This window comes from Oncorhynchus mykiss, chromosome 6 (assembly GCF_013265735.2).
Source record: "Oncorhynchus mykiss isolate Arlee chromosome 6, USDA_OmykA_1.1, whole genome shotgun sequence".
Classification (NCBI taxonomy): domain Eukaryota; kingdom Metazoa; phylum Chordata; class Actinopteri; order Salmoniformes; family Salmonidae; genus Oncorhynchus; species Oncorhynchus mykiss.
This window is the reverse complement of record NC_048570.1, coordinates 94,467,318-94,486,883: the sequence shown is the minus strand read 5'-3', so window position 1 is coordinate 94,486,883 and position 19,566 is coordinate 94,467,318. Positions and strand designations below refer to the sequence as shown.

The 19,566-nt window shown below is 48.0% G+C and overlaps 1 protein-coding gene across 1 annotated transcript in view; it reads left to right on the top strand.

Annotated features, from left to right (window-relative positions):
• Positions 1 to 19,566, top strand: part of LOC110525058 (probable E3 ubiquitin-protein ligase HERC1) — a 241,985-nt gene that overhangs the window by 79,954 nt on the left and 142,465 nt on the right. The window contains exons 27-38 of the mRNA XM_036981638.1: positions 1,184 to 1,235; positions 2,563 to 2,840; positions 5,084 to 5,323; positions 7,199 to 7,319; positions 7,630 to 7,867; positions 8,147 to 8,331; positions 9,697 to 9,852; positions 10,301 to 10,407; positions 11,230 to 11,340; positions 12,170 to 12,334; positions 18,604 to 18,843; positions 19,105 to 19,188. Coding sequence (XP_036837533.1) covers positions 1,184 to 1,235; positions 2,563 to 2,840; positions 5,084 to 5,323; positions 7,199 to 7,319; positions 7,630 to 7,867; positions 8,147 to 8,331; positions 9,697 to 9,852; positions 10,301 to 10,407; positions 11,230 to 11,340; positions 12,170 to 12,334; positions 18,604 to 18,843; positions 19,105 to 19,188 — 1,977 coding nt within the window. The remainder of the gene's footprint in view (positions 1 to 1,183; positions 1,236 to 2,562; positions 2,841 to 5,083; positions 5,324 to 7,198; positions 7,320 to 7,629; positions 7,868 to 8,146; positions 8,332 to 9,696; positions 9,853 to 10,300; positions 10,408 to 11,229; positions 11,341 to 12,169; positions 12,335 to 18,603; positions 18,844 to 19,104; positions 19,189 to 19,566) is intronic.

Below are 19,566 nucleotides of genomic sequence, written 5' to 3'. Positions count from 1 at the left end.
TCTGTGTCTTCCCCTTTCTCTTGGTGTCTCTCTGTGTTCCCCCCTTCTCTCTCTGTGTGTCTCTCTGTGTCTCCCCCTTCTCTCTCTATGTGTCTCTCTGTGTCTCCCCCTTCTCTCTCTATGTGTCTCTCTGTGTCTCCCCCCCTCTCTCTGTGTCCCCCCCTCTCTCTCTGTGTCTCCCCCCTCTCTCTCTGTGTCTCTCTGTCTCCCCCCTCTCTCTCTCTGTCTCTCTGTCTCCCCCCTCTCTCTCTGTGTCTCTCTGTGTCTCCCTCCTCTCTCTCTGTGTCTCTCTGTGTCTCTCTGTGTCTCCTCCCTCTCTATGTGTCTCTCTGTGTCTCCCCCCTCTCTCTGTGTGTCTCTCTGTGTCTCTCTGTGTCTCCCCCCTCTCCCTCTGTGTCTCTGTGTCTCCCCCTTCTCTCTCTCTGTCTCTCTGTGTCTCCTCCCTCTCTCTGTGTCTCTCTGTGTCTCCCCCCTCTCTCTGTGTGTCTCTCTGTGTCTCTCTGTGTCTCCCCCCTCTCCCTCTGTGTCTAAGGGTCTCCCCCCTTCTCTCTCTCTGTGTCTCTCTGTGTCTCCTCCCTCTCTCTGTGTCTCTGTGTCTCCCCCTCTCTCTGTGTGTCTCTCTGTGTCTCTCTGTGTCTCCCCCCTCTCCATCTGTGTCTCTGTGTCTCCCCCCTTCTCTCTCTCTGTGTCTCCCCCCTCTCTCTCTGTGTCTCTCTGTGTCTCCCTCCTCTCTCTGTGTCTCTCTGTGTCTCCCCCCTCTCTCTCTGTGTCTCTCTGTGTCTCCCCCTCTCTCTGTGTGTCTCTCTGTGTCTCCCCCCTCTCCCTCTGTGTCTCTGTCTCCCCCCTTCTCTCTCTCTGTGTCTCCCCCCTCTCTCTCTGTGTCTCTCTGTGTCTCCCCCCTCTCTCTCTGTGTCTCTCTGTGTCTCCCCCTCTCTCTGTGTGTCTCTCTGTGTCTCTCTGTGTCTCCCCCCTCTCTCTCTGTGTCTCTCTGTCTCCCCCCTCTCTCTCTGTGTCTCTCTGTCACCCCCCTCTCTCTCTGTGTCTCTCTGTGTCTCCCCCCTCTCTCAGCGTAAAGACATGTTCTGTTTTAAACAAAGTTCCCACTAAGACGTTCTCCTGATGTTTATTGTAATAATGATTTATTAAAATGTAACTGACGTGTTTTTATTTTCCTCTGTTTCAGAGTGGCAGGAGGAACGTTGATCTAGACCTGGCATTTTCTCAGAAAAAGAGAGGTAAAGGACTAATGTCTGTACAATCAGTAAAGTCCATTAGATGCTACTAACCACTACTGCTACGTGACAGCCCTCTGCTTCGGTGTAAAAGTGTTCTCCTTGTCTTCTGATTTTCTGAAGCGTATTTGCTCCTCTTGAGACAGTTGAGCCCCAAAAACAAGAGGAGCTCCACGCAAGTACACCACGGCATGTTTCCACCTCTTCCTGTTTCCTCTAGCCGGCTCCAACTCTCCATGGCTGTAACGTCCATTCATTCCCAGTTGGAAGGGTTCAGTAATACGGCTGGCGTTTTTAGTAGAGCTCGGGTTCATCGTGTTTCTCCTAACTTGAATCGACGAGGTAGCTCGTCTGGCTCAGATGTGACAGATGTGTCTGTGTGTTCCTCTTGACCGTACCTCTCTTGCTTGTCAGTTGGTTTTTGGGTAAGACGGCACAAACACACCGGGTTAAGAACCATTTCAGACAAAAGCCTCTTTTTTTTTTTTTTGGTCTTGGCCTCTGCTCATCATCTCAGTTTCCCCTGCAGCATCCCTCGTCGTCATCTGATCAGGGGGGGGAAGGGGAACAACATGCACATGTTATATTTGAATGGCTGATCAAGGCTGATGGCATGGAGTATGAGAAAGCAGCCGTGGAACGAAGCCAAGCAGAGAGACGTGGATTGAATGTGAATGGACACACAAGTAGTCTTATCGCAGCTAGCTTCCATCTGCTAACATAAACGCCCAATAAGGCCTTACAGTGGTGCACTTTGTGTGGAGTGGATGTTATCTCATCCACCTGTAGAGGATCTTTCTGAAAAGCTATCTGGCCTCTCTCTCTCTCTCTCTCTGTCTCTCTCTCTCGCTCTCTCTGTCTCTCTCTCTCTCTCTCCCTCTCTCTCTCTCTCTCTCTGTCACTCTCTCTGTTTCTCTCTCTGTCTCTCTCTCTCTGTCTCTCTGTCTCTGTCTCTCTCTCTCTGTCTCTGTCTCTGTCTCTCTCTCTCTGTCTCTCTCTCTCTCCCTCTGTCTCTCTCGCTCTCTCTCTCTCTCTCTCTCTCTCTCTCTCTGTCACTCTATCTGTCACTCTCTCTGTTTCTCTCTCTGTCTCTCTCTCTCTGTCTCTGTCTCTCTCTCTCTGTCTCTGTCTCTCTCTCTCTGTCTCTCTCTCTCGCTCTCTCTGTCTCTCTCGCTCTCTCTGTCTCTCTCTCTCACTCTCTCTGTCACTCTCTCTCTGTGTCTCTCTCTGTTTCTCTCTCTCTCCCTCTCTCTCTCTCTCTGTCCCTCTCTCCCCCTCTCTCCCTCCCCCTCTATCTCTCCCCCTCTCTCTTTCCTCTCTCCTACCTCAGGTCTACTCCACAGTTCTCCAGACTCCCTGGCTGACTCATGGTTCAGGGTGAAACACAGTAGGGACCAGCTGTATGGTTCTCCCCTCTACCAATCCTATGAGGAGTCGGACCTGGACCTGAGCCGCTCGCTGGGGGTTCACGCCCTCATAGAGAACATCGTCAGCTTCATCAGTGGAGACGTGGGAAACACCCCCGCCTTTAAAGAGCCTGAGGAGAGCATGTCTACTAGTCCACAAGGAACCATGCTGGCTATGGAGCAACAACAGAACAGAGCTGAGGTGAGAACCATCCTGGTCATAGATCAACAACAGAACAGAGCTGAGGTGAGAACCATCCTGGTCATAGATCAACAACAGAACAGGGCTGAGGTGAGAACCATCCTGGTCATAGATCAACAACAGAACCGGGCTGAGGTGAAAACCATCCTGGTCATAGATCAACAACAGAACAGGGCTGAGGTGAGAACCATCCTGGTCATAGACCAACAACAGAACAGAGGTGAGAACCATCCTGGTCATAGATCAACGACAGAACAGGGCTGAGGTGAGAACCATCCTGGTCATAGATCAACAACAGAACAGAGCTGAGGTGAGAACCATCCTGGTCATAGATCAACAACAGAACAGGGCTGAGGTGAGAACCATCCTGGTCATAGATCAACAACAGAACAGAGCTGAGGTGAGAACCATCCTGGTCATAGATCAACAACAGAACAGGGCTGAGGTGAGAACCATCCTGGTCATAGATTAACAACAGAACCGGGCTGAGGTGAGAACCATCCTGGTCATGGATCAACAACAGAACAGGGCTGAGGTGAGAACCATCCTGGTCATAGATCAACAACAGAACAGGGCTGAGGTGAGAACCATCCTGGTCATAGATCAACAACAACAGGGCTGAGGTGAGAACCATCCTGGTCATAGATCAACAACAACAGGGCTGAGGTGAGAACCATCCTGGTCATAGATCAACAACAGAACCGGGCTGAGGTGAGAACCATCCTGGTCATAGATCAACAACAGAACCGGGCTGAGGTGAGAACCATCCTGGTCATAGATCAACAACAGAACAGGGCTGAGGTGAGAACCATCCTGGTCATAGATCAACAACAGAACCGGGCTGAGGTGAGAACCATCCTGGTCATAGATCAACAACAGAACAGGGCTGAGGTGAGAACCATCCTGGTCATAGATCAACTACAGAACAGGGCTGAGGTGAGAACCATCCTGGTCATAGATCAACAACAGAACAGGGCTGAGGTGAGAACCATCCTGGTCATAGATCAACAACAGAACCGGGCTGAGGTGAGAACCATCCTTGTCATAGATCAACAACAGAACAGAGCTGAGGTGAGAACCATCCTGGTCATAGATCAACAACAGAACAGAGCTGAGGTGAGAACCATCCTGGTCATAGATCAACAACAGAACAGAGCTGAGGTGAGAACCATCCTGGTCATAGATCAACAACAGAACAGGGTTGAGATGAGAACCATCCTGGTCATAGATTAACAACAGAACAGAGCTGAGGTGAGAACCATCCTAGTCATAGATTAACAACAGAACAGGGCTGAGGTGAGAACCATCCTGGTCATAGATCAACAACAGAACAGGGCTGAGGTGAGAACCATCCTGGTCATAGACCAACAACAGAACCGGGCTGAGAACCATCCTGGTCATAGATCAACAACAGAACAGAGCTGAGGTGAGAACCATCCTGGTCATAGATCAACAACAGGGCTGAGGTGAGACCCATCCTGGTCATAGATCAACAACAGAACAGGGCTGAGGTGAGAACCATCCTGGTCATAGATCAACAACAGAACAGAGCTGAGGTGAGAACCATCCTGGTCATGGATCAACAACAGAACAGGGCTGAGGTGAGAACCATCCTGGTCATAGATCAACAACAGGGCTGAGGTGAGAACCATCCTGGTCATAGATCAACAACAGGGCTGAGGTGAGAACCATCCTGGTCATAGATCAACAACAGGGCTGAGGTGAGAACCATCCTGGTCATAGATCAACAACAGAACAGAGCTGAGGTGAGAACCATCCTGGTCATAGATCAACAACAGAACAGAGCTGAGGTGAGAACCATCCTGGTCATAGATCAACAACAGAACAGGGCTGAGGTGAGAACCATCCTGGTCATAGATTAACAACAGAACAGAGGTGAGAACCATCCTGGTCATAGATCAACAACAGGGCTGAGGTGAGAACCATCCTGGTCATAGATCAACAACAGGGCTGAGGTGAGAACCATCCTGGTCATAGATCAACAACAGGGCTGAGGTGAGAACCATCCTGGTCATAGATCTACAACAGAACAGAGCTGAGGTGAAAACCATCCTGGTAAAAGATCAACAACAGAACAGGGCTGAGGTGAGAACCATCCTGGTCATAGAACAACAACAGAACCGGGCTGAGGTGAGAACCATCCTAGTCATGGATCAACAACATATACAGGGGGTACCGGTACCGAGTCATCTAGGACTAATGTGTGTCAATGTTTTCTCCAGCTGCGTCTGGAGGCTCTACACCAGATCGTGGTGCTGATCTCTGGGATGGAGGAGAAGAGTAGCCAGGCTGCAGGAGGTGGGGGGAGCGGACCAGGAGGTCGACCCAGCCCCAGCGTTGCCTTCCAGTCCTCCTCCCTCCTGACCTCCGTCAGGTTACAGTTCCTGGCTGGATGTTTCGGTCTAGGGACCGTGGGCACCGGGGGACTGAAGGGAGAGAATGTCCAGCTACACCACTACCAGGTACGAGGGGACTAGGGAGAGAGTGTTCAGGTACGGGGGGGGACTAGGGAGAGAGTGTTCAGGTACGGGGGGGACTAGGGAGAGAGTGTTCAGGTACGGGGGACTAGGGAGAGAGTGTTCAGGTCCGGAGGGGACTAGGGAGAGAGTGTTCAGGTACGGGGGACTAGGGAGAGAGTGTTCAGGTACGGGGGGACTAGGGAGAGAGTGTTCAGGTACGGGGGGGACTAGGGAGAGAGTGTTCAGGTACGGGGGGACTAGGGAGAGAGTGTTCAGGTACGGGGGGACTAGGGAGAGAGTGTTCAGGTACGGGGGGACTAGGGAGAGAGTGTTCAGGTACGGGGGGACTAGGGAGAGAGTGTTCAGGTACTGGGGACTAGGGAGAGAGTGTTCAGGTACGGGGGACTAGGGAGAGAGTGTTCAGGTACGGGGGACTAGGGAGAGAGTGTTCAGGTACGGGGGACTAGGGAGAGAGTGTTCAGGTACGGGGGACTAGGGAGAGAGTGTTCAGGTACGGGGGGACTAGGGAGAGAGTGTTCAGGTACGGGGGGACTAGGGAGAGAGTGTTCAGGTACGGGGGACTAGGGAGAGAGTGTTCAGGTACGGGGGACTAGGGAGAGAGTGTTCAGGTACGGGGGGGACTAGGGAGAGAGTGTTCAGGTACGGGGGGACTAGGGAGAGAGTGTTCAGGTACGGGGGGGACTAGGGAGAGAGTGTTCAGGTACGGGGGGGACTAGGGAGAGAGTGTTCAGGTACGGGGGGGACTAGGGAGAGAGTGTTCAGGTACGGGGGGGACTAGGGAGAGAGTGTTCAGGTACGGAGGGGACTAGGGAGAGAGTGTTCAGGTACGGGGGGACTAGGGAGAGAGTGTTCAGGTACGGGGGGACTAGGGAGAGAGTGTTCAGGTCCGGAGGGGACTAGGGAGAGAGTGTTCAGGTACGGGGGGACTAGGGAGAGAGTGTTCAGGTACGGGGGGGACTAGGCAGAGAGTGTTCAGGTACGGAGGGGACTAGGGAGAGAGTGTTCAGGTACTGGGGGGGACTAGGGAGAGAGTGTTCAGGTACTGGGGGGGACTAGGGAGAGAGTGTTCAGGTACGGAGGACTAGGGAGAGAGTGTTCAGGTACGGGGGGACTAGGGAGAGAGTGTTCAGGTACGGGGGACTAGGGAGAGAGTGTTCAGGTACGGAGGGGACTAGGGAGAGAGTGTTCAGGTACGGGGGGACTAGGGAGAGAGTGTTCAGGTACGGGGGACTAGGGAGAGAGTGTTCAGGTACGAGGGGACTAGGGAGAGAGTGTTCAGGTACGGGGGGACTAGGGAGAGAGTGTTCAGGTACGGGGGGGACTAGGGAGAGAGTGTTCAGGTACGGGGGGACTAGGGAGAGAGTGTTCAGGTACGGGGGACTAGGGAGAGAGTGTTCAGGTACGGGGGGACTAGGGAGAGAGTGTTCAGGTACGGGGGACTAGGGAGAGAGTGTTCAGGTACGGGGGGACTAGGGAGAGAGTGTTCAGGTACGGGGGATCGAACCCGATTGCATTAACATGTTACCAGTGTCTGTCTGTCTGTCTGTCTGTCTCATAATGATGTTGTGTTGGTTCAGGACAGGATGTCTGTCTCATAATGATGTTGTGTTGGTTCAGGACAGGATGTCTGTCTCATAATGATGTTGTGTTGGTTCAGGACAGGATGTGTGTCTCATAATGATGTTGTGTTGGTTCAGGACAGGATGTGTGTCTCATAATGATGTTGTGTTGCTTCAGGACAGGATGTCTGTCTCATAATGATGTTGTGTTGGTTCAGGACAGGATGTCTGTCTCATAATGATGTTGTGTTGGTTCAAGACAGGATGTCTGTCTCATAATGATGTTGTGTTGGTTCAGGACGGTGTTAACACAGCCAAGCGGAGCCTGCAGATGGACATCCAGACAGCCGTGCATAAGATCTACCAGCAGCTGTCTGTCACGCTGGAGAGAGCCCTGCAGGCCAACAAACATCACATAGGTGAACATCACATCATTACAAAGCAGGGTTCTCCTATACAGGTCCTGGAGAACAACTGTGTGTGCAGGCTTTCGGTCCAGCCCTGCAGTAACACAGCAAGTCTGCGCAGCCAGTAGTTCTTCAGGACGTAGTTGAAGACCACCGCTATAGAGTAACTCCCCTTTCCCTCGTTTGCCTCTCACCGTCGTCTCCCTCTCTCTCCCCCGTCCCGATGCGGAAAGACACATTTCAGTTGACCTCATTCAGTTGGACAACTGACTCGGTATCTCCCCACCCCCCCTCTTTTTCCCCCACCTTTCCCTCGTTCCAGAGGCCCAGCAGCGCCTCCTGCTGGTGACAGTGTTTGCCCTGAGCGTGCGTTACCAGTCTGTGGACGTGTCCCTGGCCATATCCAGTGGCCTCCTCAATGTGCTGTCACAGCTGTGTGGCACAGAAACCTTGCTGGGACAACCACTCCAGCTGCTACAGAAACCAGGGGTGTCTCAGCTCAGCACTGCCCTGAAGGTAGCCTCCACACGACTACTGCAGATACTGGCCATCAGCACCGGGTAAGACAGCGGCTCTCTGCACTAAACAAAACTGTTAATATATGTTACGTATTTGTGTCGTCAGATGTGTCGTTTCTGGTTTATCTATAGGGCCGGTTTCCCGGGTCCAGAACAAGCCTATTCATGGATTAAAAAAGGGACTTTCAATTTGAGATTGTCCTTCGAGTATGATTCTTAGTCCTGTAGGAGGCGCAACCATGAAACCCTAGCCACAAAGACTGTTGATACATGTTTCTGTCTCTGTGTGACTGACTTGTCTCTGTGTCTCTGTGTCTCCAGGACGTACGCGGACAAGCTAGGACCCAAGGTGGTCCAGTCCCTGTTGGACTTGCTGTGTAGCCAGCTGAAGAACCTTCTGTCCCAGGCAGGAGTCAGCCTGCTCACTGCCGACCCAGGGAAGAACCAGGAGAACCAGGACAAGAAGTCTGAGGATGGAGCCGACCCAGAGAAGACAGACTTCAGAGGTGGGAGGAGGACTGTGTGTCATGCAGCATTGACAGGAAGTCTCTTTGGATCAAGTAATAGTGCTATTTGAACGATGAGTTAATACATTAGGAGGAGGATTGTCTGCCAGGATGGGTGGAAGAGGGATGGAAAGGTTACTAGTGATTTGGCTGACTGGAGTCGGTTGATTGGCTTGATCGTTTTTTTTTTTCAAATAGATTTTTCCGGGAACTTCTAAAGTATTGTCAATACAGATGGTAGTGGTGAAGTGGCATAAAGATGGCCGTGTTCAGACATGACGTCATTGTTTTGAAACAGCACCCTGTAGAGCTTCACTCTGTAATATGTTGTTGTTGTGTTGGAGTGGAAACAGCACCCTGTAGAGCTTCACTCTGTAATATGTTGTTGTTGTGTTGGAGTGGAAACAGCACCCTGTAGAGCTTCACTCTGTAATATGTTGCTGTTGTGTTGGAGTGGAAACAGCACCCTGTAGAGCTTCACTCTGTAATATGTTGTTGTTGTTGTGTTGGAGTGGAAACAGCACCCTGTAGAGCTTCACTCTGTAACATGGTGTTGTTGTGTTGGAGTGGAAACAGCACCCTGTAGAGCTTCACTCTGTAATATGTTGTTGTTGTTGTGTTGGAGTGGAAACAGCACCCTGTAGAGCTTCACTCTGTAACATGGTGTTGTTGTGTTGGAGTGGAAACAGCACCCTGTAGAGCTTCACTCTGTAACATGGTGTTGTTGTGTTGGAGTGGAAACAGCACCCTGTAGAGCTTCACTCTGTAATATGTTGTTGTGTTGGAGTGGAAACAGCACCCTGTAGAGCTACACTCTGTAATATGTTGTTGTGTTGGAGTGGAGTGGAAACAGCACCCTGTAGAGCTTCACTCTGTAATATGTTGTTGTGTTGGAGTGGAGTGGAAACAGCACCCTGTAGAGCTTCACTCTGTAACATGTTGTTGTTGTTGTTGTTGTTGGAGTGGAAACAGCACCCTGTTCAGCTTCACTTTATAATATGTTGTTGTTGTTGGAGTGGAAACAGCACCCTGTAGAGCTTCACTCTGTAATATGTTGTTGTTGTTGTTGGAGTGGAAACAGCACCCTGTAGAGCTTCACTCTGTAACATGTTGTTGTTGTTGTTGTTGTTGGAGTGGAAACAGCACCCTGTTCAGCTTCACTTTATAATATGTTGTTGTTGTTGGAGTGGAAACAGCACCCTGTAGAGCTTCACTCTGTAATATGTTGTTGTTGTTGTTGTTGTTGGAGTGGAAACAGCACCCTGTTCAGCTTCACTTTATAATATGTTGTTGTTGTTGGAGTGGAAACAGCACCCTGTAGAGCTTCACTCTGTAATATGGTGTTGTTGTTGTTGTGTTCCATAGCGTTGGTGCGTAAGCAGCACACAGCAGAGCTTCACCTGGGAGACTTCCTGGTGTTCCTGAGGCGAGTCGTCTCCTCCAAGGCCATCCAATCCAAGATGTCTTCTCCAAAGTGGACAGAGGTGCTGCTCAACATCGCTGCGCAGAAATGCTGCTCGGGTACGGTCCAATCAACTGTATTTGTACAGTTAAAATGCATTATGAAAATCACCAGTCTGTACTTGTAAGTTTAGGTGTTTCTTTACATCGACTAGATATGCCCCAGCGCAGACAACCATTTAGTATACATCCTGACTGACGTCAGGTCAGAGGTAAGGACTTACATTAAAGGCCTCCATTTTCACCAGTGTCTTCCTGTCGTTATGTTATTTCTGTCAAAGGTCAGGTCAAAGGTCAAAGGTCAGGTCAAAACGGATGAAGGTTTATTTGAATCGTGTCTTAGCCCGTTCATTAAACGCTTTTTATAAAACTTTCAAACTCACACGAGTGCCTGGCTTTTGGGAATTTGTTTAATGTCGCTTAGCAACTAATTTGAGTAAAGATTTTTTCCTTTTTTTTTTTTTTTTTGCTTTTCAATGACACAAGTGTTATTGTTGTTGATCTGTAGGAGTCCCTCTGGTGGGCAACCTGAGAACTCGTCTCCTGGCCCTTCATGTTCTGGAGGCTGTGCTGCCTGCCTGCGAGGCCAGTGTAGAGAACGACCAGATGACACAGGTACTGGAGCTGTATGCAGAGTGAAGCCTCTCAAAATTGACCCACTGGTGAGGTCCTAATAGGAGGATTTGATGAGGTAGCTGGTAAAAAGGTGAGGTCCTAATAAGAGGATATGATGAGGTAGCTGGTAAACAGGTGAGATCATAATAAGAGGAGTTGATGAGGTAGCTGGTAAAAAGGTGAGGTCCTAATAGGATATGATGAGGTAGCTGGTAAAAAGGTGAGGTCCTAATAGGAGGATATGATGAGGTAGCTGGTAAAAAGGTGAGGTCCTAATAAGAGGATTTGATGAGGTAGCTGGTAAAAGCTGAGGTCCTAATAAGAGGATTTGATGAGGTAGCTGGTAAAAAGGTCCTAATAAGAGGATTTGATGAGGTAGCTGGTAAAAAGGTGAGGTCCTAATAAGAGGATTTGACGAGGTAACTGGTAAAAGGTGAGGTCCTAATAGGAGGATTTGATGAGGTAGCTGGTAAAAAGGTGAGGTCCTAATAAGAGGATATGATGAGGTAGCTGGTAAAAGGTGAGGTCCTAATAAGAGGATATGATAAGGTGAGGTCCTAATAAGAGGATATGATGAGGTAGCTGGTAAAAGCTGAGGTCCTAATAAGAGGATTTGATGAGGTAGCTGGTAAAAAGGTCCTAATAAGAGGATTTGATGAGGTAGCTGGTAAAAAGGTGAGGTCCTAATAAGAGGATTTGACGAGGTAACTGGTAAAAGGTGAGGTCCTAATAGGAGGATTTGATGAGGTAGCTGGTAAAAAGGTGAGGTCCTAATAAGAGGATATGATGAGGTAGCTGGTAAAAGGTGTGGTCCTCCTCTAGGTGGTGGAGCGTCTCTTCTCCCTGCTGGCTGACTGTATGTGGGAAGCTCCCATCGCCCAGGCCAAGCACACCATCCAGATGAAGGAGAAAGAGCAGGAGCTGAAACTACAGGTACAGGACTACTCATAATGCTCTCTATCGCTTCTTCTTACTGTTATTATTCTTTCTTCTTCTTTCTCTTTCTTTCTTCTTCTTCTTCTTCTTCTTCTTCTTTCTCTTTCTTTATTCCTTCTTCTTCTTCTTCTTCTTCTTTCTCTTTCTTTCTTCCTTCTTCTTCTTCTTCTTCTTCTTTCTCTTTCTTTCTTCCTTCTTCTTCTTCTTCTTCTTCTTCTTCTTTCTCTTTCTTTCTTCCTTCTTCTTCTTCTTCTTCTTCTTCTTTCTCTTTCTTTCTTCCTTCTTCTTCTTCTTCTTCTTCTTTCTCTTTCTTTCTTCCTTCTTCTTCTTCTTCTTCTTCTTCTTTCTCTTTCTTTCTTCCTTCTTCTTCTTCTTCTTCTTCTTCTTTCTCTTTCTTTCTTCCTTCTTCTTCTTCTTCTTCTTCTTCTTTCTCTTTCTTTCTTCCTTCTTCTTCTTCTTCTTCTTCTTCTTCTTTCTCTTTCTTTCTTCCTTCTTCTTCTTCTTCTTCTTCTTCTTCTTCTTCTTCTTCTTTCTTCCTTCTTCTTCTTCTTCTTCTTCTTCTTTCTCTTTCTTTCTTCCTTCTTCTTCTTCTTCTTCTTCTTCTTCTTCTTCTTCTTTCTCTTTCTTTCTTCCTTCTTCTTCTTCTTCTTCTTCTTCTTCTTCTTCTTTTTCTTTCTTTCTTCTTTTTCTTTCTCGTTCTTCTTCTTCTTCTTTCTTTCTTTTCTCAGACTTTTTCTTATTATTATTTTTTTATTCTACTTTGTCTTCTTGTCTGTGAATTAACTGGCTCGCAATCTGACTAACTGATTCATCCGTCTGTCCCCAGGGTGAGGAGGAGGATGAGAACCTTCCCATCCAGGAGGTGTCGTTTGACCCGGAGAAGACTCAGTGTTGTGTGGTGGAGAATGGCCAGGGTCTGACCCACGGCAGCGGGGGGAAGGGATATGGACTGGCCTCTACCGGCATCTCCTCTGGGTGCTACCAGTGGAAGGTACAGTACATATCCTCTGTGTGCTACCAGTGGCATGTGAAAACACGCCTACTGTCCCGTTGCTAACGTTTGAGGGGAAATGGCATGTGTAAACACACCTACTGTCCCGTTGCTAACGTTTGAGGGTAAATGGCATGTGTAAACACGCCTACTGTCCCGTTGCTAACGTTTGAGGGGAAATGGCATGTGTAAACACACCTACTGTCCCGTTGCTAACGTTTGAGGGGAAATGGCATGTGTAAACACGCCTACTGTCCCGTTGCTAACGTTTGAGGGGAAATGGCATGTGTAAACACGCCTACTGTCCCGTTGCTAACGTTTGAGGGGAAATGGCATGTGTAAACACACCTACTGTCCCGTTGCTAACGTTTGAGGGGAAATGGCATGTGTAAACACGCCTACTGTCCCGTTGCTAACGTTTGAGGGTAAATGGCATGTGTAAACACGCCTACTGTCCCGTTGCTAACGTTTGAGGGGAAATGGCATGTGTAAACACACCTACTGTCCCGTTGCTAACGTTTGAGGGGAAATGGCATGTGTAAACACGCCTACTGTCCCGTTGCTAACGTTTGAGGGGAAATGGCATGTGTAAACACGCCTACTGTCCCGTTGCTAACGTTTGAGGGGAAATGGCATGTGTAAACACACCTACTGTCCCGTTGCTAACGTTTGAGGGGAAATGGCATGTGTAAACACGCCTACTGTCCCGTTGCTAACGTTTGAGGGTAAATGGCATGTGTAAACACGCCTACTGTCCCGTTGCTAACGTTTGAGGGGAAATGGCATGTGTCAGACCTCAGAAGAGCATACGTCCTGCTTGTCATCCAGCCTCTGGGGTCAAAGGAAAGCAGACTGACAGCGGTTCAAATTAACTACTGTAGAATAGCAATCCTTTGTATTTTGTATAATTTTTTGTTTGTTTGTTTTTGATCAGCTTTAATACTGCAGATAGATTGGTGGAAGCTACAATGTAATTGTCTGCATCACTTCCAATCCCCCATATATTTTTATTCTAATATATATATATATATATATATATATATATATATATATATATATATATATATATATATATACAGGGCCTTGCGAAAGTATTCGGCCCCCTTCAACTTTGCGACCTTTTGCCACATTTCAGGCTTCAAACATAAAGATATAAAACTAAAAACATTTTGTGAAGAATCAACAACAAGTGGGACACAATCATGAAGTGGAACGACATTTATTGGATATTTCAAACTTTTTTAACAAATCAAAAACTGAAAAATTGGGCGTGCAAAATTATTCAGCCCCTTTACTTTCAGTGCAGCAAACTCTCTCCAGAAGTTCAGTGAGGATCTCTGAATGATCCAATGTTGACCTAAATGACTAATGATGATAAATACAATCCACCTGTGTGTAATCAAGTCTCCGTATAAATGCACCTGCACTGTGATAGTCTCAGAGGTCCGTTAAAAGCGCAGAGAGCATCATGAAGAACAAGGAACACACCAGGCAGGTCCGAGATACTGTTGTGAAGAAGTTTAAAGCCGGATTTGGATACAAAAAGATTTCCCAAGCTTTAAACATCCCAAGGAGCACTGTGCAAGCGATAATATTGAAATGGAAGGAGTATCAGACCACTGCAAATCTACCAAGACCTGGCCGTCCCTCTAAACTTTCAGCTCATACAAGGAGAAGACTGATCAGAGATGCAGCCAAGAGGCCCATGATCACTCTGGATGAACTGCAGAGATCTACAGCTGAGGTGGGAGACTCTGTCCATAGGACAACAATCAGTCGTATATTGCACAAATCTGGCCTTTATGGAAGAGTGGCAAGAAGAAAGCCATTTCTTAAAGATATCCATAAAAAGTGTTGGTTAAAGTTTGCCACGAGCCACCTGGGAGACACACCAAACATGTGGAAAAAGGTGCTCTGGTCAGATGAAACCAAAATTGAACTTTTTGGCAAAAATGCAAAATGTTATGTTTGGCGTAAAAGCAACACAGCTCATCACACTGAACACACCATCCCCACTGTCAAACATGGTGGTGGCAGCATCATGGTTTGGGCCTGCTTTTCTTCAGCAGGGACAGGGAAGATGGTTAAAATTGATGGGAAGATGGATGGAGCCAAATACAGGACCATTCTGGAAGAAAACCTGATGGAGTCTGCAAAAGACCTGAGACTGGGACGGAGATTTGTCTTCCAACAAGACAATGATCCAAAACATAAAGCTAAATCTACAATGGAATGGTTCAAAAATAAACATATCCAGGTGTTAGAATGGCCAAGTCAAAGTCCAGACCTGAATCCAATCGAGAATCTGTGGAAAGAACTGAAAACTGCTGTTCACAAATGCTCTCCATCCAACCTCACTGAGCTCGAGCTGTTTTGCAAGGAGGAATGGGAAAAAATGTCAGTCTCTCGATGTGCAAAACTGATAGAGACATACCCCAAGCGATTTACAGCTGTAATCACAGCAAAAGGTGGCGCTACAAAGTATTAACTTAAGGGGGCTGAATAATTTTGCACGCCCAATTTTTCAGTTTTTGATTTGTTAAAAAAGTTGGAAATATCCCATAAATGTCGTTCCACTTCATGATTATGTCCCACTTGTTGTTGATTCTTCACAAAAAAATACAGTTTTATATCTTTATGTTTGAAGCCTGAAATGTGGCAAAAGGTCGCAAAGTTCAAGGGGGCCGAATACTTTCGCAAGGCACTGTATATATATATATATATATATATATATATATATATATACATACATACATACATACAGTGGGGCAAAAAAGTATTTAGTCAGGCACCAATTGTGCAAGTTCTCCCACTTAAAAAGATGAGAGAGGCCTGTAATTTTCATCATAGGTACACTTCAACTATGACAGACAAAATTAGAAAAAAAATTCCAGAAAATCACATTGTAATAAGTAATGAGCTCCCGTTCTGCTGTCTTCAGCAATGAGCTCCCATTCTGCTGAGTCTTCAGCAATGAGCTCCCATTCTGCTGAGTCTTCAGTAATGAGCTCCCGTTCTGCTGTCTTCAGTAATGAGCTCCCGTTCTGCTGTCTTCAGTAATGAGCTCCCGTTCTGCTGTCTTCAGTAATGAGCTCCCGTTCTGCTTTCTTCAGTAATGAGCTCCCGTTCTGCTGTCTCCAGTAATGAGCTCCCGTTCTGCTGTCTCCAATAATGAGCTCCCATTCTGCTGTCTTCAGTAATGAGCTCCCGTTCTCCTGTCTTCAGTAATGAGCTCCCGTTCTGCTGCATCTTCCATTAATGAGCTCCCGTTCTGCTGAGTCTTCAGTAATGAGCTCCCGTTCTGCTGTCTTCAGTAATGAGCTCCCGTTCTGGACGCGGACGCCACAGAGCTCTACCCCTGTGTCATGTTCTACAGCAGTAACCCTGGAGAGAAGGTAAGACAACGCTGAACCTAGAACCTAGTTCAACCTAGAACCTAGTTAAACCTAGGACCTAGTTAAACCTAGAGCCTAGTTGAACCTAGAGCCTAGTTAAACCTAGAACCTAGTTAAATCTATAACCTATTTAAACCTAGAACCTAGTTAAACCTAGAACCTAGTTAAACCTAGAACCTAGTTAAACTTAGAACCTAGTTAAACATTGAACCTAGTTAAACCGTTGTGGTAATGAGCTCCCATTCTGCTGTCTTCAGTAAGGAGCTCCAGTTCTGCTGCGTCTTCAGTAATGAGCTCCCGTTCTGCTGAGTCTTGAGTAATGAGCTCCCGTTCTGCTGTCTTCAGTAATGAGCTCCCGTTCTCCCGTCTTCAGTAATGAGCTCCCGTTCTGCTGAGTCTTCAGTAATGAGCTCCCGTTCTGCTGCGTCTTCAGTAATGAGCTCCCGTTCTGCTGCGTCTTCAGTAATGAGCTCCCGTTCTCCCGTCTTCAGTAATGAGCTCCCGTTCTGCTGAGTCTTCAGTAATGAGCTCCCGTTCTGCTGCGTCTTCAGTAATGAGCTCCCGTTCTGCTGAGTCTTCAGTAATGAGCTCCCGTTCTGCTGTCTTCAGTAATGAGCTCCCGTTCCGCTGTCTTCAGTAATGAGCTCCCGTTCTGCTGTCTTCAGTAATGAGCTCCCGTTCCGTTGTCTTCAGTAATGAGCTCCCGTGCTGCTGTCTTCAGTAATGAGCTCCCGTTCTACTGTCTTCAGTAATGAGCTCCCGTTCTACTGTCTTCAGTAATGAGCTCCCGTTCTGCTGTCTTCAGTAATGAGCTCCCGTTCTGCTGAGTCTTCAGTAATGAGCTCCCGTTCTGCTGTCTTCAGTAATGAGCTCCCGTTCTGCTGTCTCCAGTAATGAGCTCCCGTTCTGCTGTGTGTTCAGTAATGAGCTCCCGTTCTGCTGTCTTCAGTTATGAACTCCCGTTCTGCTGTCTTCAGTAATGAGCTCCCGTTCTGCTGTCTTCAGTAATGAGCTCCCGTTCTGCTGTCTCCAGTAATGAGCTCCCGTTCTGCTGTCACCAGTAATGAGCTCCCGTTCTGCTGTCTTCAGTAATGAGCTCCCGTTCTTCTGTCTTCAGTAATGAGCTCCCGTTCTGCTGTCTTCAGTAATGAGCTCCCGTTCTGCTGTCTTCAGTAATGAGCTCCCGTTCTGCTGTCTTCAGTAATGAGCTCCCGTTCTGCTGTCTTCAGTAATGAGCTCCCGTTCTGCTGAGTCTTCAGTAATGACCTCCCGTTCTGCTGAGTCTTCAGTAATGAGCTCCCTTTGTGGTAATGAGCTCCCGTTCTGCTGAGTCTTCAGTAATGAGCTCCAGTTCGGCTGCGTCTTCAGTAATGAGCTCCCGTTCTGCTGAGTCTTCAGTAATGAGCTCCCGTTCTGCTGTCTCCAGTAATGAGCTCCCGTTCTGCTGTCTTCAGTAATTAGCTCCCGTTCTCCTGTCTTCAGTAATGAGCTCCTGTTCTGCTGTCTTCAGTAATGAGCTCCCGCTCTGTCGAGTCTTCAGTAATGAGCTCCTGTTCTGCTGTCTTCAGTAATGAGCTCCCGTTCTGCTGTCTCCAGTAATGAGCTCACGTTCTGCTGTCTCCAGTAATGAGCTCCCGTTCTGCTGTCTTCAGTAATGAGCTCCCGTTCTCCTGTCTTCAGTAATGAGCTCCCGTTCTGCTGTCTTCAGTAATGAGCTCCCGTTCTGCTGTCTTCAGTAATGAGCTTCCGTTCTGCTGTGTCTTCAGTAATGAGCTCCCGTTTTGCTGAGTCTTCAGTAATGAGCTCCCGTTCTGCTGAGTCTTCAGTAATGAGCTCCCGTTCTGCTGAGTCTTCAGTAATGAGCTCCCGTTCTGCTGTCTTCAGTAATGAGCTCCCGTTCTGCTGTGTCCTCAGTAATGAGCTCCCGTTCTGCTGTCTTCAGTAATGAGCTCCCGTTCTGCTGAGTCTTCAGTAATGAGCTCCCGTTCTGCTGTCTCCAGTAATGAGCTCCCGTTCTGCTGTCTTCAGTAATTAGCTCCCGTTCTCCTGTCTTCAGTAATGAGCTCCTGTTCTGCTGTCTTCAGTAATGAGCTCCCGCTCTGCTGAGTCTTCAGTAATGAGCTCCCGTTCTGCTGTCTTCAGTAATGAGCTCCCGTTCTGCTGTCTTCAGTAATGAGCTCCCGTTCTGCTGTCTTCAGTAATGAGCTCCCGTTCTGCTGTCTTCAGTAATGAGCTCCCGTTCTGCTGTCTCCAGTAATGAGCTCCCGTTCTGCTGTCTTCAGTAATGAGCTCCCGTTCTGCTGTCTTCAGTAATGAGCTCCCGTTCTGCTGTCTCCAGTAATGAGCTCCCGTTCTGCTGTCTTCAGTAATGAGCTCCCGTTCTGCTGTCTTCAGTAATGAGCTCCCGTTCTGCTGTCTCCAGTAATGAGCTCCCGTTCTGCTGTCTTCAGTAATGAGCTCCCGTTCTGCTGTCTTCAGTAATGAGCTCCCGTTCTGCTGTCTTCAGTAATGAGCTCCCGTTCTGCTGTCTCCAGTAATGAGCTCCCGTTCTGCTGTCTTCAGTAATGAGCTCCCGTTCTGCTGTCTCCAGTAATGAGCTCCCGTTCTGCTGTCTCCAGTAATGAGCTCCCGTTCTGCTGTCTTCAGTAATGAGCTCCCGTTCTGCTGTCTTCAGTAATGAGCTCCCGTTCTGCTGTCTTCAGTAATGAGCTCCCGTTCTGCTGTCTTCAGTAATGAGCTCCCGTTCTGCTGTCTTCAGTAATGAGCTCCCGTTCTGCTGTCTCCAGTAATGAGCTCCCGTTCTGCTGTCTTCAGTAATGAGCTCCCGTTTCCTGTATCTCATAACATTGTGTCTTTGTTTGTTTCTACCTGTAGTTCTACATTGTGAAGGAGAACCGTGGGAACGAGGGGACGTGCGTCGGGGTGTCCCGTTGGCCTGTCCATGACTTCAACCACCGCACCACGTCAGACATGTGGCTGTACCGGGCCTACAGCGGGAACCTGTACCACAACGGAGAGCAGACCCTCACCCTCTCCTCCTTCACCCAGGGAGACTACATCACCTGTGTGTTGGACATGGAGGCACGCACCATCTCCTTCGGGAAGAACGGAGAGGTCAGAACATAAAGCTACTGTCAGTTTGAGACACCAGAGTGCCCCCCCCCTAGAGACACCAGAATGCCCCCCCGCCAGAGACACCAGAGTGCCCCCCCCCAGAGACACCAGAGAGCCCCCCCAGAGACACCAGAGTGCCCCCCCTTAGAGACACCAGAGTGCCCTCCCCTTAGAGACACCAGAGTGCCCCCCCCTAGAGACACCAGAGTGTTTGAGACAGTCTCTGCTGTGTTTACAGAAGCCTGTTATTGTTCTCCACAGGAGCCCAAGTTAGCCTTCGAGGACGTGGACGCCACAGAGCTCTACCCCTGTGTCATGTTCTACAGCAGTAACCCTGGAGAGAAGGTAAGACAACGCTGAACATAGAACCTAGTTCAACCTAGAATCTAGTTCAACCTAGAACCTAGTTAAACCTAGGACCTAGTTAAACCTAGAGCCTAGTTAAACCTAGAACCTAGTTAAATCTATAACCTATTTAAACCTAGAACCTAGTTAAACCTAGAACCTAGTTAAACCTAGAACCTAGTTAAACTTAGAACCTAGTTAAACATTGAACCTAGTTAAACATAGAACCTAGTTAAACATATAACCTAGTTAAACCTAGAACCTAGTTAAACCTAGAACCTAGTTAAACAGAACCTAGTTAAACCTAGAACGTATTTAAACCTAGAACGTATTTAAACCTAGAACCTAGTTAAACTGAACCTATTTAAACCTCAACTG